The sequence below is a fragment of the Lolium rigidum genome, chromosome 2 (genome assembly GCF_022539505.1).
Source record: "Lolium rigidum isolate FL_2022 chromosome 2, APGP_CSIRO_Lrig_0.1, whole genome shotgun sequence".
NCBI classification, from domain to species: domain Eukaryota; kingdom Viridiplantae; phylum Streptophyta; class Magnoliopsida; order Poales; family Poaceae; genus Lolium; species Lolium rigidum.
The window spans coordinates 206,347,123-206,368,748 of NC_061509.1; the positions used below are offsets into that span (position 1 = coordinate 206,347,123).

At 48.8% G+C, this 21,626-nt stretch overlaps 2 protein-coding genes across 2 annotated transcripts; one reads left to right on the forward strand and one right to left on the reverse strand.

The window, feature by feature from the left end:
- Positions 1–678: 678 nt before the first annotated feature.
- Positions 679–3,493, forward strand: LOC124692871. Its single transcript, XM_047226305.1, has 5 exons — positions 679–1,082; positions 1,890–2,106; positions 2,259–2,352; positions 2,572–2,812; positions 3,038–3,493. Exons 1-5 carry the CDS (start codon positions 697–699, stop codon positions 3,066–3,068), a joined length of 969 nt encoding a protein of 322 aa, XP_047082261.1. The 5' UTR covers positions 679–696; the 3' UTR covers positions 3,069–3,493.
- A 559-nt stretch (positions 3,494–4,052) lies between these two features.
- On the reverse strand, positions 4,053–9,845 carry LOC124688011 (acetylglutamate kinase, chloroplastic-like). The gene is made up of 2 exons (XM_047221726.1): positions 9,414–9,845; positions 4,053–4,628 (listed from the first exon to the last, which is right to left on the reverse strand). The coding sequence occupies exons 1-2, from the start codon at positions 9,843–9,845 to the stop codon at positions 4,053–4,055; spliced, it is 1,008 nt and encodes a 335-aa protein (XP_047077682.1).
- Between the last annotated feature and the right edge of the window lie 11,781 nt (positions 9,846–21,626).

Here is a 21,626-nt window from a genome sequence, read left to right on the forward strand (position 1 = left end):
AACTAACCTAGCCAATTCTAACTATAAAGGGGGCCGGGTCGGGCGCCGCTCTCAAGCCCTAGGTAAGAGGGGACGTCCTTGTAATTTTAATATATAAGTATATGGTTACCGTTTGAGATGTGCAAAGATTAAAAGATGGTAACTTCTTTACAATAAGAAATAATTAGAAAGCCATATAAATAAATGTATTTGACCATATACAGCTTCAAACTGACTATACAAGGTTGATTTCCTAGCTCCGCCACTGCACACTAAGTTGAACAATTTACACCGTGGCATACTAACTAATTTGTTATATTTTTTCGCAGCCAAGAAATGTCAACATTTTGTATACCAAAATTTACAATTACATGTGGAGCATCTACACAAGTATAAACAACATGATGATCAGTAGATATAAAATACAGAAAAAAAAAACAGTAGAACAGAAAATTAAAGCAACCAATGAGCACGCTGAGTACCGCACGAAACCAAAGGATCGAGGTGGTGCAAGTTGGGTGACCCCAAGCAATACTCCACCTATGAAACCACAACGGGCTCCGCAACCAACTTCCTCGTCAAACAAACCACTCGTCCTTATTATTCCCCACACACGGCCGCGAACCAGTCAGAACAAAAAAATCATTAGCAGCAGCAGCAGGGGATCGGATAGCGCAGGCCAGGAGCCCTGACCCTCACCGCCGATAAGCTCCCGCGATGCGGAACCCGCCCGGCCGGCACCTCCTGCGCGTCGCCACCCGGGCCGTGCGCTCCTCCTCGGTCCTCGGCGGCGGGGGCGCCTCCACCTCCGCCTCGTCCCCCGTCTCCGCCTCCTCCGGCGGCCGCCCGCGCACCCGCGGCGCCGGCGGCAACATGCTCCTGCGCGCCACCTCGCCGCCCCCGCCCTCCTCCGTCGCTGCCGCCGCGTGCTGGGAGTCCCGCACGCTGCGCCGCGACGGGGAGGACGACTGGGAGGAGGTCGTCGCCGGGGTCGAGGGTCCGGCCGCCTCCGGCGAGCCGGATGTGGACGACGACTACAGGGTCGTCTTCTGGTCCCCGCCCACCGGGGACGAGGTCCGCGCCGCCTTCTCCAGCATCCAGGAGTAAGATTCGTCTGCTCGCCTCGCATCCCTTAGATTGGGATTTCTCTTCGTGCTCCGTTAGCATTTGTTATTCTGTTAGTGTTTGCTCTGGACAGTTAACCTTGCTCATCTGCTCGTATGGATTGGATTATTAGATTCGAAACATACTGGAATTCAGTATGCTGCTGCTATAGTCAGCTCCTCTTGTCGTTATTTGTCGTGTGCTGTTCATCGTACTACTAGATTGGTTTCTTTGCCATGATTGGTGGAGCCCCGGGGGAGTGTCGTGCACCTCATCGATTTCCACGGGTATACGCTTTGGGTCAATCACGAATCCATGATTTGGTTATAATAATGGTAATTAGGCTTCTCAGTGGCAGGTGCTGATGTGCAGATGTGTCTGGAGATAATCTCATTCTGGGTAGGGTTTGGGTCCGCACGTATTGTGGACATCATATCAGGGCTAGCTGAAGCTACTAAATTAAAACTGGAGCAGCAGTAACAACTCCATGTTTGCTGAACTCTTTATATGCTTTGTTTTCTTTCTGCCTGCCCAAATGGTTCCAAAAACCAGCTTTTTTGGTGATTGTTTTCATTCTGTGCCAGCATATAGTGCTTATAGCTTTTATAGGAAAATACCAAACTTTCTTCTTTTGGTGATTGTTTTCATTATGTTGTTGTTGTTGTTTCTGGCAGCATTTGTGACACTGAGGTATTCTACGCGTAATCATTCCTATAGCGTAAAAGAGCGATTTTGGATTAAGGTGGCATCATTTCGATGTGGTTTCTAGTCTTGCTCCGACTAATCGATTTACTGTTTGCATTCAGGGTATTTGAGAATTCTTTTGGGGTGGATCCAGATGAAACTGAGAAACAGATAGCATTGCTGTCCACCTCAGGCTATTCTTCGTCGAGCAATTCATCGGGATCAGATGACTGGGTCGAGCCTGCTGCATATGTTCTCAACTCAACGGCTCTTCTGACCAGGGAACATAGGACTGTTTTGGATGCCTTCCGTCTATTGCAAAGAGACCCTAATGTTCAGGTAATGAGGCCTAACATATTTTTGTGTGTTCTGTGCTACTAGTAATTAGATTGTGACATTATCAATTGAAACATGTTATTTTCAGTTGTGCTCTCAAGCTTTAATGTGCTATTAAGTTTCTGAACATTTTTCTCTATCTTGCTGTCTTGCAGAAAATGGTTATGTCCTTGTCAAGTGATAGGACTGTGTGGGATGCTGTAATGAATAACGAGGCAGTGCAAGAATTCAGGAGATCTTTCCAAGATGGTAGGTTACACTAACTTGTGCATGCTCTGCTTTGTTTGTCACAAGTGACAGCTTTGCATTATTCTGTTTGTCAACCAAGTAGCTTCATCATTATTTAAAAGATAATCAGGTAGATGCGATGTGGTGACCTTTTTTTTTATCATTCTTGTCTTGCAAAAAGCATTACTTTTCCCTTCCTGACATATCTGCATTGTCTTACTGCAATTTATCATCTTTCAGGCAAAGAAAATAATAGGAAAGGATGCTGTTCCCCTGTTGGCCCTGCTGGAGTGCTTAAGTGGATCCTGGGAAACACCCAGGCAAAAATAGTAGAATTCTTCGACAACATAGTGAAGATTGTCAGCATGCTGTTCCACCCTCAAAGCGAAGAAGATAAACCCGATCTGTACAGCGATGCAGTGAAGGTGTCCTTCATGCTCTCGGTGTTTGTCTTCATCGTGGTGGCCATTGCTCGGATCAAGTGAGCACAACAACCCGTCGAATTTACATTTCCACGTTTTCGTTGCCCCTCAGTTATGCTGCAGGGGCACATCTAGTGAGCGTAGTTTTAGTCCAGATTGATCGCAGACTTGGTTTGAGAAGCCCAGACAGAATTTTACATTGCCGGTGTGGTAACTAGACTGAATATTTAAGCTTGCATACGGTGTGCTTATCTCATTCGTTTTCCTGGTGCTTTTGGATACAGTGATGAGCCGTGGGATTTCAAAGTTTGGTGATGCAAGATTTCTGCAGGACCTGTGTGAATATATTTTGTAGGACATCCCAGGCCTTACGATTTACACTCACACGCAATATACACTGACGGTTGTTACATATGGGCTGTAATCATGTAGATTTGACTGTTGTAAGGGATTGTTTGTGTTGAGTCTGTTTTCCCCTGGTGTAGCTCGAAGTCGAGGGGGGTTCTTCATCGTGTAAGGCTTTCCCAGAAGTATTCGGTTCGTCGGGTGCGCCGCCGCGTGTAGAGCTTCAGCAGCGCCAGCAAGCATGCGGGACGTCAAACCTGGCCTTCGCAAAGCAGCATTAGGCAAATCACACAACATTGATGTAGTTTCAAACGATAGTATATGCTCAAAATAAAGTTCCAAGGACGGATCACTCATGTAAATATTTTGCCACGCAATTGTACGTTCCGTGTAAAGTTACAATCTTTAACATAGGCATGTTCTCTTCTACTCTATCAAGGATTTGAAAACGGAAATTCAATTCGGCTCCCGAGTGCGTATGCTCCCTATATCAAAAAATTATATTTCGAGTTGTCGAAAAATTCTGAAAAAAAAATCTACATGTACATCTCCATAATATATGTGCATTCGTCAAGTTTCACGAAAAAATAATATTTTTTGTGGTCTATGTAAAAAAGAGAAAATTTATCTCGTAAAAAGCATTATTTTTAGCACTGAGTTTTGTCATTTTTACACACGTCACATGACAAGTCCATTTTTTATGAAACAACTTTGTGAGCGCGTAGCACGTGAAGATGTACGTGTGAATTTTTCGTTTCAATTTTTTTGATATTCAAAATATGTGTAAGATAAATTTCAAAATAGAGGGAGCATATGCTCCCATGTTCCAAAACACCACTCCCATTTGAAAACACAGTTACGGCTGCAAAACCATCCAGTTCAATGAATGATAAATCCAAACAGACTAAAAAAAATCGAAGGAAACAACGTAGGGGCAGACAATCCAAGCTATGTTCAGCCCGTGATCATGGTACCTGTGCCCTCGTCGGTGAGGATTTCCAGCAGTAGCGAGTGCGTGACGTGGCCGTCGATGATGTTCGCGGTGCGCACGCCCTGCGCCAGCGCGCGCACGCAGCACTCCACCTTGGGAATCATCCCGCCGCCCACCTTGCCCTCGTCCACCATCCGCCGAACCCCGGCGACGTAGATCTCCTTCACAAGGCTCCCTGGGTCATCCCGGTCCGCGAGTATTCCAGACACGTCGGTCATCAGCAGCAGCTTCTCGGCGCCAATGGCGGCGGCGATCTCCCCCGCTGCGGTGTCCGCGTTGATGTTGTAGGCCTGCCCGACCTTGTCGGCGGCGATGGTGGCGATGACCGGGATGTGGCCGGAGGCGATGATGGGTTGGAGCACGGAGGGGTCGACGCGCGCCACCTCGCCGACGAAGCCGAGCTCCGCGGCGTCCGGGGAGGGCCGCGCGGTGAGGAGGCGCGCGTCCTTGCCGCAGAGGCCGACGGCCGTGGCGCCGGCCAGGCAGACGAGGGAGACGAGGTGCTTGTTGACCTTGCCTGCCAGCACCATCTCCACCACCTCCATGGTGGCCGCGTCGGTGACGCGGAGGCCGTTGCGGAACTGCGGCTCGACGCCGAAGCGATGCAGCACGGAGTTGATCTCTGGTGGCAAGACTTGATCACCTTGCTAACAAATAATTTTTATATGCATAGAGGAGCTAAACAACATTTCTTTCTTCCTTCACTTGTTTTACTCGCTGTAGCAATACCTTTGTATCTTTACTTTATTGCATTATTGTGCCAAGTAAAGTCTCTAATAGAAAGTTGATGCTAGATTTGGATTTCTGCGCAGAAACAGATTTTTAGCTGTCACGAATTTGTGTTTTTCTCTCTATAGGAGAATCTAAAAATTCTGTAAAAATTCACGTGTGATCCTCAAATATGTACACAACTTTCATTAGTTTTGAGTTTTTCTGATTTGAGCAACGGAAGTACCTCGAAAAAATTCGTCTTTACTGGCTGTCCTGTTTTGGCAGATTCTGTCTCTGTTTTTTGCATTGTCTCTTGTGGACTTTAAGTAAGGCTTTCTAGACGTGGAGAGCTGTAGCTAATGTTTTATTCAGTTCTTGCAATGTGTCACTACAGGACTAAAGTGGATTAAAGTTTTTGAGTACTAACCCCTCTAATGAAGTTTATGAGAAGTTTGGTGTGACAGAAGTTTTCAAGGGTCAAGAGAGAAGGGTGATATAATGTGATCAAGAAGAGCCAAAAGCTTAAGCTTGGGGGGAGGTATACCGGCATCACTCATTCTTTGCATATTATAGTTGCTGGATACTTGTATATACTTGGTTTAGCTTCTTTAAGTGGTTTTCTAATAAGAGGGAGATGATATTTGGAGAAGTGCTGCCTGAAAACAGATTCTGGACTGATACCAATTTTTTTAATCAAAAACAGCCAGAACGTTATTTTGCGAAGCCAATTTTTGTGCATGTTCCCCAGGTTGTTATCTAACTTTCATTAGTTGAACACTTTTCGAGCTGGGCAGCGGAAGAATTTCTTAAAAATCGATTACTGTACTGCTGTCAAGTTTGACGAATTCCTGCTGCTTTGTGTTTATGCGACTCTTCTAGTTTTCATTTTCTTGTTTTTGCTTTGTTTCTTTCCTAAAACACAAAAAGACCAAAAATATTTCTGTTGTTTCTCTTCACCATTTGCTTATTTTGGTTTCTTGCTTTTATTTTCTTTATTTGCTATCGTTGGTTTGCTATAAGAAAATCCAAAAGGATTTTGCTTTGTTTGCTTGTTTCCTTTGTTCTTGTTTCCAATTCGAAAACACCAAAAATATTTGCTGTTCTTCTTTGGTTTTGTAAAGTTCATTATGGAGTTCAATGGTCTTCGGTGGCTGGAGCGTGGTTTTCATTCCATATTATTCAAGCTACACAAGTGAAAGGCAATAATGACGATCTACGATAATTCGACTGTGGTGAGAGGCTGGTATGAACTCTATTTGTTTTCATTTTTGTACATATACTCATCCATGTGAGCATGCTTAGTTGGTTCATGTGAGGTATATGTCATTTAAGAAAGTCTAATAGTTCATGATCTCTCATGATTAGCTCCAGTTTATTAATATGAGTAGCATGTCATGGATGTTTGCTTGCATTGTTTCATTCATAAATAGGTATGACATTGTGGTATCCTCCTCTGAATAATTCATTCGAATTGACTTGGCACATGCTCACGCATGCATATGACTGAACAAAAGTCAATTAAGCCTCGATGATTTACTTTGCCTCAGAGTTCTTGTATCACTTTTATGCCTCTGTTAATTTATTTTGCCACAAGCATGATTATGACAGTTACTGCTCTCTTGATTGTCGCTCCCTAGTCTACTGCTAGCCTTCACTTGTACTGAGCGGGAATGCTGCTCGTGCTTCCAAACCCCTGAAAACCAAGTTATTCCAAAGTGTCCACCATAAATACCTATGCATGGCATTTCAAACCATTCCAAGTAAATTCTCATGCGCTACCTTTAAACCTTCAAAATGCTTCTCAATTTGTGTTAATGTTTTATAGCTCATGAGGAAGTATGTGGTGTTTATCTTTCAACCTTGTCATTTACTTTTGACAGACTTGCATAATACGAGCTGGCAACGGGGTGCCCAGCCCCAATTAATAACTTCATTAATAATTCTCTTCACACGTTTTGCTCTGATTCATCAGTAAGCAACTTAATTTTGCCAATAGACACTCCTCCATGGTATGAGATTGATGGAAGGCACCCGAGGATTCGGTTAGCCATGGCTTGTGTAAGCAAAGGTTGGGGGGAGTGTCACCCATAATAAAACTAAAGTATGTGTGTAAACAAAAGAGAAGAGGGATGATCTACCTTGCTGGTAGAAATAACGTCCTTCATGGGAGCCGCTCTTGAAAGTCTGGTTGGCGAGGTAGTTGGAGTACCCATTACCATTCGTTGACAACAACAAACACCTCTCAAAATAATTTTACTCCTGTTTAAAAAATGAAAAGCTCTAGCGCATGTTAATCCCTCGCTTCCTCTCGCGAAGGGTCAATCTTTTACTTTCATGTTGTGTCACCATCCTTTCTTTGAGCACTTTCTTGAGAGCACAACTGTCATTCTTAGTATAATATGCTTGTCCCAAAATGTGATTGACTGTGGTATAACTTTGATGCTTTTATCTTTGACAATCTCTATTTCTAGTATTTCCATGAACTTCAGAGGTGCCCGAGCATTTATATTTTGTTGTACAAATACGGGCAAGCGAGATACCACTTTATCATATCTTTTTATGAATATTGCAATCCTGCTGATAGACATGATTCATGATTCTTATTATTAATTTGTTGGTACCTTTTCCATGATTGACATAGCTATTAGATGATCTTATTTGCATGTATCTTATTATGAATTGCCTAAGTACTTGTCCATATCATGAGAATATTTACATCATATGAACAAATGTGTTCGTGAAAGTTCTTTTATCGCACTCAGTTGGTTAACTCGAATTGCTTGAGGACAAGCAATAAGCTAAGCTTGGGGGAGTTGATACGTCCAAAACGTATCTACTTTCCCGAACACTTTTGCTATTGTTTTGCCTCTAATTTGTGTATTTTGGATACAACTAACACGGACTAACGCTGTTTTCAGCAGAATTGCTATGGTCTCTCGTTTTTGTGCAGAAATTCAACTTTCAGGAAAATCCCCGCAATTAATGTCGAAGGGCCTATTTTTCCAGAAGAATCATGGAGCCAGAAGGGCAGACCTGGGGGAGGCCCAGGCCCCCCAGACAACAGGTCGGCGCGGCCTGGAGGGGGGCGCGCCGCCCTAGCGTCTGGCCGCCTCGGCCAGCCTCTGACGCCCCCCTCTGGACTATTTAAGGGTTTCGATCTAAAAACGCGAGACGAGAAGTCGAAGTCGCCAGAAACCATCCAGAACGCCGCCACATCGCGAAACTCCGTCTCGGGACCAGAAACTCCGTTCTGGCACTCCGCCGGGACGGGGAATTGGAGGAGATCATCGCCATCATCACCACCGACGCATCTCCGTCGACCAACAATGTTTCCCCCATCCATGTGTGAGTAATTCCCCCGCTGTAGGCTAAAGGGGATGGTAGGGATTGGATGAGATTGGTCATGTAATAGCATAAGATTGTTAGGGCATAGTGCCTAGTGTCCGTAATTGGTACTTTGATGATATTGTTGCAACTTGTTATGCTTAATGCTTGTCACTAGGGCCCGAGTGCCATGATCTCAGATCTGAACATGTTATTGTTTCATGGTGATATGCATTGTTTTATGATCTTACCTGCAAGTTATATACACATGTCGCTGTCTGGAACCCGAGGCCCCAAAGTGACAGAAATTGAGACAACCGGAGGGGAAGGCAGTGATGTGAGCATCACATGTGTTCACGGAGTGTTAATTCTTTGCTCCGGTGCTCTATTAAAATGAGTACCTTAATTTCCAGTAGATTCCCTAGAGGCCCGGCTGCCACCGGCTGGTAGGACAAAAGATGTTGTGCAAGTTTCTCATTGCGAGCACGTACAACTAAATATGGAACACATGCCTATGGATTGCTTAGTACTTGGACACCGTTTTATTACTATCTGCAAATGCCCTGCTTTGATTGTTACATGAGTTTCTCTCATCCATGCAACGCCCGTCGTCCATCCTTGTGCCTACAGTATTTTAATCCTGCTGTTTACTATAATCATTACTGTTGTCTTTATTTCACTCGCCGTCGTTATTTCACTATCGCTACTTCTATAAAACTCGTTACTATCGATAAACTCTTGCGAGCAAGTTTGTTTCCAGGTGCAGCTGAATTGACAACTCCGTTGTTAAGGCTTTCAAGTATTCTTTGTCTCCCCTTGTGTCGAATCAATAAATTGGGTTTTACTTCCCGCGAAGACTGTTGCGATCCCCTATACTTGTGGGTCGTCACTCTACTTGAAGGATTCAACACGAGCATGGTTAAGACTTAAGAGGTCTGCCGAAGGGATCCATCAAATCATGGGACGAGCTGGTGGATGCTTTCGTAAAACAATTCCAGGCTACGTATAAAGAGCTAATAGCAGCGACGTTGATGTTGTATGCCTGCCCGGCCTCGTCGGTGGCGACGGTGGCGATGACCGGGATGTGGCCAGAGGCAATGATGGGGCGGAGCACGGAGGGGTCGACGCGCGCCACCTCGCCGACGAAGCCGAGCTGCGCGGCGTCCGGGGAGGGCCGCGCGGTGAGGAGGTGCGTCCTTGCCGCAGAGGCCGACGGCCGTGGCGTCGGCCAGGCAGACGAGGGAGACGAGGTGCTTGTTCACCTTGCCTGCCAGCACCATCTCCACCACCTCCATGGTGGCCGCGTCGGTGACGCGGAGGCCGTTGCGGAACTGTGGCTCGACGCCGAAGCGATGCAGCACGGAGTTGATCTCCGGTCCGCCGCCGTGCACGAGCACGAGGCGCAGGCCGACGCAGGAGAGGAGCACCAGGTCGCGGATCACCGACGCCTGCAGCTTCGGGGACTTCATCGCCGCGCCGCCGTACTTGACCACCACCGTCTTGCCCTTGAACCGCTGGATGAAGGGGAGCGCCTCCGACAGGATGCCCACGCGGTTCAGCGCCGCGGCCGCGGGCTGGGGCGCCAGGGAGGAGGAGGCCGACACGCGGAGGCTGCGGGGCCGAGACGAGGCGAAGGGCGTAGCCCAGCCAGCATTGAGGTTAGGGTTTGGGAGGGATACGGAAGGGAGGGCGAGGGAAAGGCTGGGCTTGGTGACGAGCATTGTTGCGGACTGCGGTGGACGGCTGGGCCATTAGGTGTTCGACGATTAGCATGTGACGTAGCGCCGCGGAGCAGAATGACGGCGGGAGAGGTTGGTGCTAGGCGCAGGGCGTGCGGGTTACAGTTGCAGCTCAGCGGAATACACGATGGGCCTTAGATGAGCCCATTTGGTAGGCTGGGCAGAAATTCTGCATGACTAGCGTAGCGAGATGGGCGCCCCTGCGCGTCGCGAACGGGCCACGGGCGATTTTTAGCCCATCGTTTGGTAGCTTGTGCTGCACCGGCCCAAACAGAAGTGTACATTGTTTGGATGCCTGGATACATCGCTCCATCTCTCTTCAGCCATAGCACATGTGTTTGGTTGCCATTTTGGGCACCCTGGCAAAAACTTCTCCTCAGCACATTCAAATATGGTGATCTTACCATCACATAACGACACACAATCAACTCAAACACGATCATAAGCACATCACATATTTATACACAACAAACAGAGTTTCTAATCTAGTGTCAGATTGGTAAGACGTGTGCCTAAACCTGGGGCAGACTACCCAGGTCCAAAAGCAACAGCCTATATAGGCAAACATCAAAGTGAGATATGCACAAAAGAAGTGTTTAACAGCCTCCTAGAGGCCAGCACAACTACAAGATTAGACATAAACAGAAGCAGCAATGGAGCAGTAGCACCTTAACGGCGAGGATCAGCAAAAGGGCTCTCGTAGTACCTCTTGCAGCCGAAGACGCTGGAGCAGGATGTCTCCTTCCTGAAGACGTCGACCTTGAAGCCGTCGTCCTGAGGGGTGAAGACGATCATGTCGTCGACGTGCAGCAAAAGCCGGGCGACGAACTCGCTCCAGGACTTGATGAACCCGATGCGCTGGCTTGTCCACTGCAGCTGCACCTTCCACTCGCAACGCTGGCCCAAGTACAAGCAGACCTTCACCGGGGGGCAATGTTCTTGAGCTTGTACTTGGTGATCAAGGGCTGCTCCATGTACGGCGGCACGGCGAGGGCACAGAGGTCCTGGCTCTCCACCTGCACGAAGAACGCCGGCAGACGCTGCCTAGAGCGTGCCCCAGGTCTGCAGGATGGCCGGCATGAAGCCTCGGCGCTGTGATCTGGTGGTGGGCTTCCATGAACGCTACATTGGGATCACGCAACTGGACATGGACGACCATGTCGATAGCATCCAATATGGGCCCTCCCGAGAACAATTCCAGGAAGGGCTAGTTCTGCACAAGCACAAGCACAAGCAAGCAATGTCAAGCTCAAGCGCAAGGAATGTCATGGATAAGCACAAGTACAAGCACAAGCACAAGCACAAACAAGCAATGCCATTGCCAAGCACAAGCATTGTCATGCAGAAGCACAAGCAAGCAATGTCATGGATAAGCACAAGCAAGCAATGCCATTGCCAAGCACAAGCATTGTCATGCAGAAGCACAGGCAAGCATTGTCATGGACAAGCACAAGCAATGCCAATGCCAAGCACAAGCACTGTCATGCAGAAGCACAGTCAAGCAATGTCATGGAGAAGCACAAGCAAGCAATGCCAATGCCAAGCACAAGCACTGTCAAGCCAATCATGGTGCTTCAAATTAGCATTGACAGGTGCTTGAGCTTGGCATTGTCGGGTGCTTGAGCTTGGCATTGCCACGCACAAGCAATGTCATGGACAATGGTAATGCCAATCTCAAGCACTGTCATGGATTTAACATTGTCAAGTCCATGATGGTGCCTGAGCTTGGCATGGCAAGCATAAGCACTGTCAAGAACACGCATGCACATTGCCATGAATCCTATCTACATTCACATGTACAATGTCATCTAGTCGATGTAAACAAGCGAGAAGGAGTCGATTGAAGGTACTTACGATTGGGTGGAGCAACAGCGGCCCATTTTGAGGAGGAACAGGACGCGCGCAGGCGCCAGTTGGTCCTCGAGGAGGTCGCACTCCAAATCCGGGTGGAGGAGGAGGCGGACCCAGAGCGTAGGTCCTCAGCAACGGCAGCGGTGCAGCGGTCGGGAAGCGGGGCGCCGATGGTATTGTCATCTGCCGATGAGCACGAGGTCGGCTGAACCCCGGCGGCGGCGCAATGAGAGGCGCGCCATTGAGTGCAGGCGGACGCGGCATGCCCCATGGCATCGCCACGTGCATCGGGGTCGATGCAAACCCCGGCGGGGGCTGCATCTCCCTGCTGGAGCCCGGTGCACCGGCCGCCATTGCGGCCGCCCTCGTCGTTGGAAACCCTAGTGGGGATGGGGCAAAAACTGCCGTCCCTGACCGATCCGCCGGTCGAATCCTGATGGCTTGAAGAGCTAGGACGGCAACGCTCCTGGTTGCCACGGCGTCCGGCCTCGTGCTCGCGAACGACGACGGCCGATTCAACACTGGCACGCGGCCGGCATCGATCTGCGCCGCCGAGTCGCGGCCTCCGGCTTCGTACTCGCGGACGAGGCGCAGGAGCGCCTCATTGGACCTGGTGGCCATCGGCCGGACGGCTGGATCCGTCAGCGCTGGAGAGGATGGCGGAGGAGGCCATGGTGGCGGTTGATGGGACGTTGCGGTGATATCTGTGCCAGGAGTGAATGGGGAGAGAGAAGGAGTGAAATAGTGAGGGGAAGTGGGGAGCGAGGACCAAAGCAACGTGGTGTCTCCCGCGCTTCTCCACGCGTGCAACCAGTGCACACGGGCGTGCAAAATGGCTCGACAACGGGACATGCCCGCTAGAAACTGCTCATTCAGGCGTTTCTCCAGGCCTGTCTCAGGGGTGCTTTGAGAACCAGTTAGGCCACAATGCGGACCACTTGTAGGCAACCAAGCAGACCGGTTTTTGTTGGGCCAATGCGAGCCAAAGGGCTTACAGCCTACCAAACGCGCCCGATACTTATACTCCGTTGAGCTGAGTACGGAGTAGATGAAAAGGCAGCGGAGGTTGGCGGAGGCGGGAACTGGTATAGTAGGGCTGCTATTGACGACCACGTTTTTCTTCTTGGGATTTCTATTTTCGTGCCCTTGGTCCTTATTTGTACTCAGTTTTCTCCCAGCTCCTTAGTTTTTTCTCAGTTTTCCCCAAGCCCTTGTCTGAATCCCGCAGAAGGAGCTCGGACGGGAGGATTCCCGTTTAGTTGACCGTTTCGTGCTGACGTGTCGGGCCGCGTCGTGTGGGGCCGCGTCGCGTAGGGCTGTGTAACACCCAAAAATTTCAAAACAATGAAGAAGCCCAATTCCCTTTTTCCAAAATTTGGAGCCAACAAAAACTTGAATTACCTTACCTTATGTGCATAGTGTTCAAGCATGTATGATTGAATTTTTACCATGATTGTTTGTTTGAAGTGTTGGACATGATTCAAAACCCTAAACCCTACCCCTTTTTAAATCAAAGAGGGACAAGCAAAAGAAAATAAAATAAAAGGTGAAGCATATATGGGCATATAGCCATATTTGCAAATATAGGCCTATGGCCTATTTACTTTACCAAAATGGTTGTGAACCATTAACAAACTCAACCTAACCCTCAAGCAACCCAAAAGAATACATTGTGGTCAAAGAAAATTAAAACAAAAGAAAAGAAAATGAAAAATGCCAGCACATGTGATAATGGTCATATGTGACATTTTTAACATGATGCCCACTTTGAACCCCTGTGGTTATTGTTTTCTAAACCAAACTGACATAGGCATCCCCAATGGGCCTGCCGAAGATGGTACCCGGGGTTTACTGAAGGCCCACGACTCGAAGAATAAGAAGAATCGGAAGCCCAAGTTATTATTAAGGAAAGCTAGAGTTGTATTAGGAAATACTACTTGTAATCTTGCGAGATGGGTTGGAAACCCTCCCGGACTCTGTAACTTGTGTATTACGAATCCCTCGGCTCCGCCTCCTATATAAGGGGGAGTCGAGGGACAAAGAAAGCATCGATTCATTGTTTCACGCAACCCTAGTTTTCACATCGTCGAGCACTTTTCGGCTGAAACCTTCGAGATCTACTTGCCCTCTACTTCCGACTAAAACCCTAGTCTACAATCTGTAGGCATTGATAAGTTAATCCCTTGTCAATTGGCACCATCCGTGGGGATTAGATGCGTCAAGGATCTGATCTCGATGGCACGTTCAAGATTGTCGACTTCGTCAACTGCAAGCAACGCGATGGACAGAGGTAAACAGATCGAAACTGGTCTAGCTAGTCGATTTTGTTCCTCACCCGCTGACGTGGGCATTACCCTTCGGGTAACCGATATTGCCCTATCCAGTATTGTCTAGTTGGGGGCCCATGAGGACACTTGGAGGCAAGATGGGCCACCTGGGCGGCGCACCAGAAGAATCCTTGACGGGCAAGACAAGGAAGCAGCCGAACAAGGAAAGATTAGATTCAAAACTACTGTAAACCTAGTCGTACTCGGTTAGACCTCTTGAGACCTGGCCTCCTATATAAAGGCCAGGAGAGGGGCTGTCGAGGGACACAATCAATCTTAGCAGCCTTAGCCACAAAAAGTCTAGAGCTAGGCCGCCGCAGCGCTTAGCCTCTAGACGAGATCTCAGCCGAACTATTCGGCACCCCATTGTAACCCATTATCTTCATAATCAAGAACAGACAGGCAGGACGTAAGGGTTTTACCTCATCGAGGGCCCCAAACCTGGGTAAATCGCTCTCCCCGCTTGTCTATGAACCGATGTCTCGTGTCAGCTTGCAGGATTCCATCAACCCTAAGCCCCAATCGGAGGGCATTGCCGAGGAGTACACTCGACAATTGGCGCTGTCTGTGGGAAGCCTGTCGGCACCAGGCAAGTCATCGGCAGTACCAGTCACGTCCGCGGCGTTCTTACTCGAGTCGCCAACGCCAGCAGAACCAAGAGATTCAATCCGCTGCGGGTCCTTTGAGTTCGTGCCGCACCACGAAGCGCCTCACTTGATCCCTGCAGGATCGACCGGCGACATGGATGCTACTTTCGGTGGTGTCCACTTCATCATCGACTCCGGAGGTTTTCTTCGCCTCCCCAGGACCAGCGCATCCGGCCTGAAGGTCGCGGTTTCGGAAGACGTTCCTCGAAAAACAACCTTAAAAGTTCCACCCAGGAGCATGCAAGAGAGCAACCAAGGAAGTTTTGACGTCATGACAGGGCGGAGGAAAAGACGAAGGGACTCGTACCGCGAGGAGGAAGGACGAACAGCAACTCACCTTCGTCAGTTCGAACAAGGATGCCACGACGCGCTATCAATCAAGGGTCGCACCCGCTCACCATATCTATCGGCTACAGAGCAGCTTGAGGCACCGTGCTACCTCCACTCTTATATCGATCCGAAGGATGGTCGAGAGAAATCCAGCCACTTGTTAAGGAACTGTCGACATTTTCTGGAAATTCGGCAGTTCTGCGATGACCTCAGAGCCGAGGCCATATTGAGAGTTCACGCAATGGAGAGAAGGGCAGGGTCCTACAGTTATCCGCCAGAACCATATGTACCGGAACCATACGTACCAGCAGGAGGAGGCGAGCGCGTACCAACCGAGGTATTTCCGGAACCATGCGGGCAAGTCAACATGATCCATAAAACCAGCTTTTCAAAGAGAGAGATCAAGAAATTCTCCCGGGAAGTAAAATATGCGGAAGTCGCCATGGTGGATACACCCGACTTCATCGACTGGTCAGATCAGAGTATCTCCTTCAGCAGGGCGGATCACCCGAAAGCTGTCCCGAGTCCTGGCCACGCGGCTCTCGTTCTTGAAGCGCAGATTGGAGGCTACAATATGAGCAAAGTATTCATGGATGGAGGAAGTGGCCTGAACCTATTGTTTGCCAGCACCATGAGAGCAATGAGTTTAACAGTCGATATGCTAAGAGAATCCGACACGGGGTTCCACGGCATTATACCGACTCGACCCAACAATTTCAGGAAAGAGAAGATTGAGTTCGAAGTAGTTGATTGGGAGTCTCAGTACCACGCCATCCTCGGCAGGCCCACGTTTGCCAAATTCATGGCCGTACCTCACTATGCGTACCTAAAACTGAAGATGCGAGGCAACAATGGGACCCCAATAACTGCTCATGGAAGCTTCGCTCGATCGGACAACTGCGACCGGGAGTTCTAGAAGATCGCCTCGAAGTTCGGAGCCAAGGAAGAACTCAACGGAATCGACACCGTCACAGATCACACGCAACCACCAGCCGACAATCGAAACATAAGATCCGACGAGTTTGACGCTGCAAAGGAAGCCAAGAAGCTGCAGGTGCACCCCACTGACCCGAAGAAAACGGTCAATACGTCGGCTGACCTTACTGGCGCATAGGAAGGCGCGCTCATCGAGTTCCTCCGTGAGCACTAGGAGATATTTGCATGGGAACCATCCGACATGCCAGGTATTCCCAGGGAACTCGCTGAGCACACCCTTAATGTTGACCCGACAGCCAAACCGGTGCAGCAGTCAATGCGCCGATTTTCCGAACCAAAGAGGAGAGCGATTGGCGAAGAAGTCAGTCGACTCCGTAAAGCAGGATTCATTCGGGAGCTCAAGGAAGCTGAGTGGGTGGCCAACCCTGTCATGGTGCCCAAAAAAGACACCACCGCTCTACGCATGTGTATCGATTACACCAGCCTTAATAAACACTGTCCGAAAGACCACTTCCCGCTGCCTCGTATTGATCAGATAGTCGACTCCATAGCCGGATGCGATCGCCTCTCCTCCTTGATGCATACTCCGGGTATAATCACATCAAGCTGAAGAAAGAAGACCAGGAGCTAACCGCGTTCATCACCCCACACGGCGTTTTTTGTTACAACGTCATGACCTTCGGGTTGAAAAATGCAGGAGCAACTTATCAACGTTGCATGCAGGCTTTCCTCGGAGAGCAGATTGGGAGGAACATCGAAGTTTACATCGACGACATCGTGGTGAAGAGAAAGCACGCCGCCACTCTCATCGATGACTTACGGGAAACTTTCGACAACCTGGACAAGTATAAAATCAAGCTGAATCCCAAAAAATGCTTCTTCGGAGTGCCAGGGGGACAAGTACTCGGGTACTTCATTTCAGCCAGGGGGATTGAAGCCAACCCTTTGAAGATCAAAGCTATTCTCGACATGGAGCCACCAAAGAATCTGCACCAAGTGCAGCAGTTGGCAGGACGTCTAGCAACGCTTAGTAGATTCATCGCCAAGCTAGGAGAAAAAGCTTTGCCGTTCTATAACCCGATGAAAAAGTCAGAAAAGTTTGAGTGGACAAAAGAGGCGCAGGAGTCCTTCGACAACCTGAAGAAAATCTTGTCAACGTCCCCAGTCCTCGTAACCCCGCGCGAGAAAGAAACGCTGCTTATGTACATAGCCGCAACAGCACAAGTCTTCAGCAGCGTTTTGGTTGTCGAGCGAGAAGAGGCAGGAAAAGTCCACGGTGTTTAGAGGCCTGTTTACTACCTCAGTGAAGCACTCACACCCGCGAAGCAGAGATACCCTCATCATCAGAAGCTGGCGTATGCAGTATGGAAGTTGGCTCGCAAGCTGCGTCATTATTTCACGGAGCACCCGATTGTCGTCGTAAGTGAAGCACCATTGAAGAACATAATGACTAACCCAGAAGCCACGGGTCGAGTGTCCCAATGGACCATCGAGATAGCGCCACACGACATAACTTACGTTAATCGAATGGCGATAAAGTCCCAGGTCCTTCCAGATTTCGTGGCAGATTGGATCCAGTCGCAGACACCAGCAGCACCCGACATGTCGGGATCGTGGACAATGTATTTCGACGGGTCAAAACGGAGCACGGGCGCAGGAGCAGGAGTGATATTGATATCACCACAGGGAGATAAGATGAATTACATACTACGTATGAATTTCTCCCTGCCGATGAACAATGAAGCAGAGTATGAAGCGCTGCTGCACGGAATGAGGATGGCGAAGGCATGCGGGGCAACTCGCCTAGAAACCTACGGAGACTCAAACTTGGTGGTGCAGCAGTCGATGAACTTATGTGATGCGGTCAGTGACAACATGATCGCCTATCGACAGTTGTATCAAAATATGGAAGCCAAGTTTGAAGGATGTGAGCTTAAACATATCGGCAGAGCCAGCAACAAGGAAGCCGACACTCTGGCGAATATCGGGTCCATGTGCTCCCCCATCCCAGACGGAGTGTTCTACGAAGTCATTGCTCAGCGATCGATAAAAGAGAAAACTTCGGCACCCTCAAAACCATCGACTGATGAATCAGCAGCGAGCCAGCAACAAACTGTCGAAGAACCTTCACCTTCATCGGTGGAGCAAGTCCTCCTCCTCGAGCCACTATGGACCAAACCATTCCTAGCATACCTGACGAAGCAGGAGATGCCGGAGGATTCTGTGGAAGCAAGGCGGATCGTCAGACGGCAAAGGCCTTCACTGTGGTTAATGGCGAGCTTTACAAGCGTAGCATCTCGGGTATGTTCCAAAGGTGTATCGCCATTGACGACGGAAAAGCACTGCTGCGTGAGATACATGAGGGAACTTGCGGACACCACGCAGGAAGCAGGGCCCTTGTAGCAAAAGCCTTCAGGGCTGGATTTTACTGGCCAACGGCGGCGTCGGATGCTCGAGATCTAGTCATGAAATGTGACCCCTGTCAGCGCTTTTCTCCAAAGCCGCATGCCCCTGCAACGGATCTAATGACAATACCTCTAGCCTGGCCTTTTGCCCAGTGGGGACTCGACCAAGTTGGGCCACTGCCGAGGTCGTCGCCTGGAGGGCACACGTACTTACTGGTCGCAGTCGACAAGTTCACCAAGTGGATCGAGGCAGTACCCGTTCGAAACCAGAAGGCCGAAACAACAGTTCAGTTTTTCAGAGGAATAACTTGTCGGTTTGGCATGCCCCACAGCATCGTCACAGACAATGGATCTAACTTCGACTCCAAAGAGTTCCGAAAGTTTTGTGACGACGGAGGAATCAAATTGAAGTTTGCATCAGTGGCCCACCCTCAGACCAACGGGCAGGTGGAAAGGATCAATGGTCTAATAGGGGATGGCCTCAAGAAACGCCTTACAGGCGCAGCTGGAGCCTGGGTTGAAGAGCTACCATCTGTGCTATGGAGTTTGCGCACTACGCCTAACATGTCGACTCAGTACACTCCGTTCTTCTTGGTGCATGGAGTCGAAGCAGTTCTACCAGCCGATGTTCGGTTTGAAGCTCCTCGGGTGACAGCGTACACAGAATCTTCTTCCAACATTGCGCTGCAGGATGCTGTGGACCTCCTCGACGAGGCACGAGATATTGCCTTGGCAAGAACGACGGTATACCAACAGGCGTTGAGAAATTACCATAGCCGACGAATACGCAGTCGAAGCTTTAATGTTGGAGATATGGTACTTCGGATGAAGCAAGAAAGACCCTTGAAACTTGAATCACCATGGGAAGGACCATACATTGTCACTGAAGTGATACCAGGAGGAGCATATCGGCTCAAAAACCCAGCTTCAGGAAAAGACATCGAGAATCCATGGAACATCGCACAGTTGCGACGGTTCTATACATAGGGTACAATTGTTTTTATTACTCGACATCCCTTAAGGTTACTTTTGCATTATGAATAAAGTTCTAATCAGGTTTTCTACCTTTTTTCTTCATCTAGGCCCTATCACCCGAACAGACCGTTCGGAGCCCCTACCATTGGCTCTTACTCCCATTGGGAGCGCTGGCCTAAAGAATACGCTTACACAGTGTCATTGATTAAATACTCTCAACGAGAGCTAAGATTAATGACGCACCAAAACAACCAATCCAAGCCTCGAGAAAATACGCGAGTGCTGCAGTCGATGGTTACATTATCACAAAATAAGGCTCAAACCGGTGCACCGCGTGACGAAGCCAAGCATCTAATTCCCTCGACTAATTCGATGGGTCTCGCTCTTACAAAACATAAATATCGACTTCACAATAACATTGCAAAATTCAACGAAGTCGTCGAGAGAGCAGGTTGAACTGATTACTCAGCCGTCCTCGACAATAAATTACCAATCAAACTAACATAGCGTGTAACACATGCAGTAAATTTGTACAAAACAATCTTATACAGGTACAAGGTTACTACATTCATGACTGGGCTCCCTGGTTCCCTTGACCCCTCAGTTCCCTCTCAAGGCATGACTCCATCCGAGAGATAATGGTATATGCAGGGCCTCTAGCAATGTCATAATATTGGCCTAAACTCCTCTCGGTGTTTGCTACGGCTCTCAAGTCTAATGATGGATGACATGCCAATACCGAAGCAAAGGCAAGTTCAGCACCAGCCAGAAGCTCTTTCCGCACCAACTGCCGAATCCTTTCGGGCGACTTGAATCGAGTAAACAGGGCAGACAAGGTTTCGGGTGCCTGGTCCAGAGGAAACAAAGTCTTCCAAACCATCGTGAGATGGGTGTGGAACTTATCGAAGTAGTAATGCGCCTTCTCCACCCGATGCTCAAACTTCGCCATGATAACAGCCTTCGGACGATGCAGCCATAGATCGTGCTTCGGGTGAGCAACATCAGTCATCGCCTTGACCTTTTCATGGATCTTCCTGTTCTCCTCGGATTTATCTGAAGATACAACTGAAAAGGAACGAATATCAGTTAAAAAGAACATCCGAGCTACGCTAGGAATCAGAAGATGGGGAAACACTTACAGCCCAAACTTTCGGTGGCGACATGGAGACCATCGAGAGCATATTGCTCAATAGCAGTTGCCTGCCCTTTTTCTTCACCAACGCTGCCATGGCCCGAAGAGAAGTAATGTCTTTATTTAAACGAGACACTTGGTCACGTAAACGGCGAACAAGGTCAGATTCATCGTTAGTCGAAGGATTTGAGAAAAGCTCGGCACGAGAAGAAGATGAAGCGATCTGCAGTACAATCTTTGGTTCATAATGAAATTAACATAAAACTCCCATCGGGAGCGCCTGGCATATATATTACATTCAAAAGATTGTTCGAATTGGCAACAGAGCCGAAACAAAACAGGACTAAGTCAAATTGCAAGTGGTCTTATTTACAAGTCTTCAAGCAAGAGTTCAAGGAGGCGCTGATGATGAGCTAGGAGCAGCTTCAGGAGCGGACTTGGCCTGTGCTTCATGTACCAACTTCAGGAGTTGATTGGCACAAGTTACTGTCGATCTTTTAAAGGGTCAAGGTCGACTAAGTGGTTGTCGTCATCCACAGGCAAAGCCTTAGATAACTTCTCCAAATCAGACCCCATCCCGTGGCCCATTAGCAGCTGGAAAGTGAGAACCGCCCCAAACAAGCGGGAATGGCGTTTCAATACCTCCACAGGCTCGGAAGAATCGACGAGAAAAGCGCCCGCCATCTCGCCAAGAGTCTTGTCCTGCTTCATCTTTGGGAAGATCATCGAGTACAGCCTCGACAATGCTCCTCTAGTCTTTTGCAGAAGCCGGAGGACTTGGACATTAGACTCAGCAGCAAGCGACATGGCGTCGGATGTGGAGTCCTCCCGAAGCTGATGGCGTCGGATGTGGAGTCCTCCCGAAGCAGATGGCGTCGAGTGACCGTTATATTGGCGGCCTCTGAAAGAAAGACAGATCAGTAGTCGGTAAGGAAATACCAAGAAAGAGACTATGTGTCGTGAGTTTTACCCAATAAATCCTTGATGGATTCGCGGAGGACGCCTTCCTTCTTATCGACTGCAACCGCTGCCGCACGCCTGGCTTCCTGTTCATCCTTCATCTGCTGCTTCAGCTTCGACAGCTCCTCCTTCAGCAAGGCATTTTCCTTCTTGGCGTCGGAGGAAAGCCTGTTGGCCTCCAGCACTTGATCAGCCGAAGA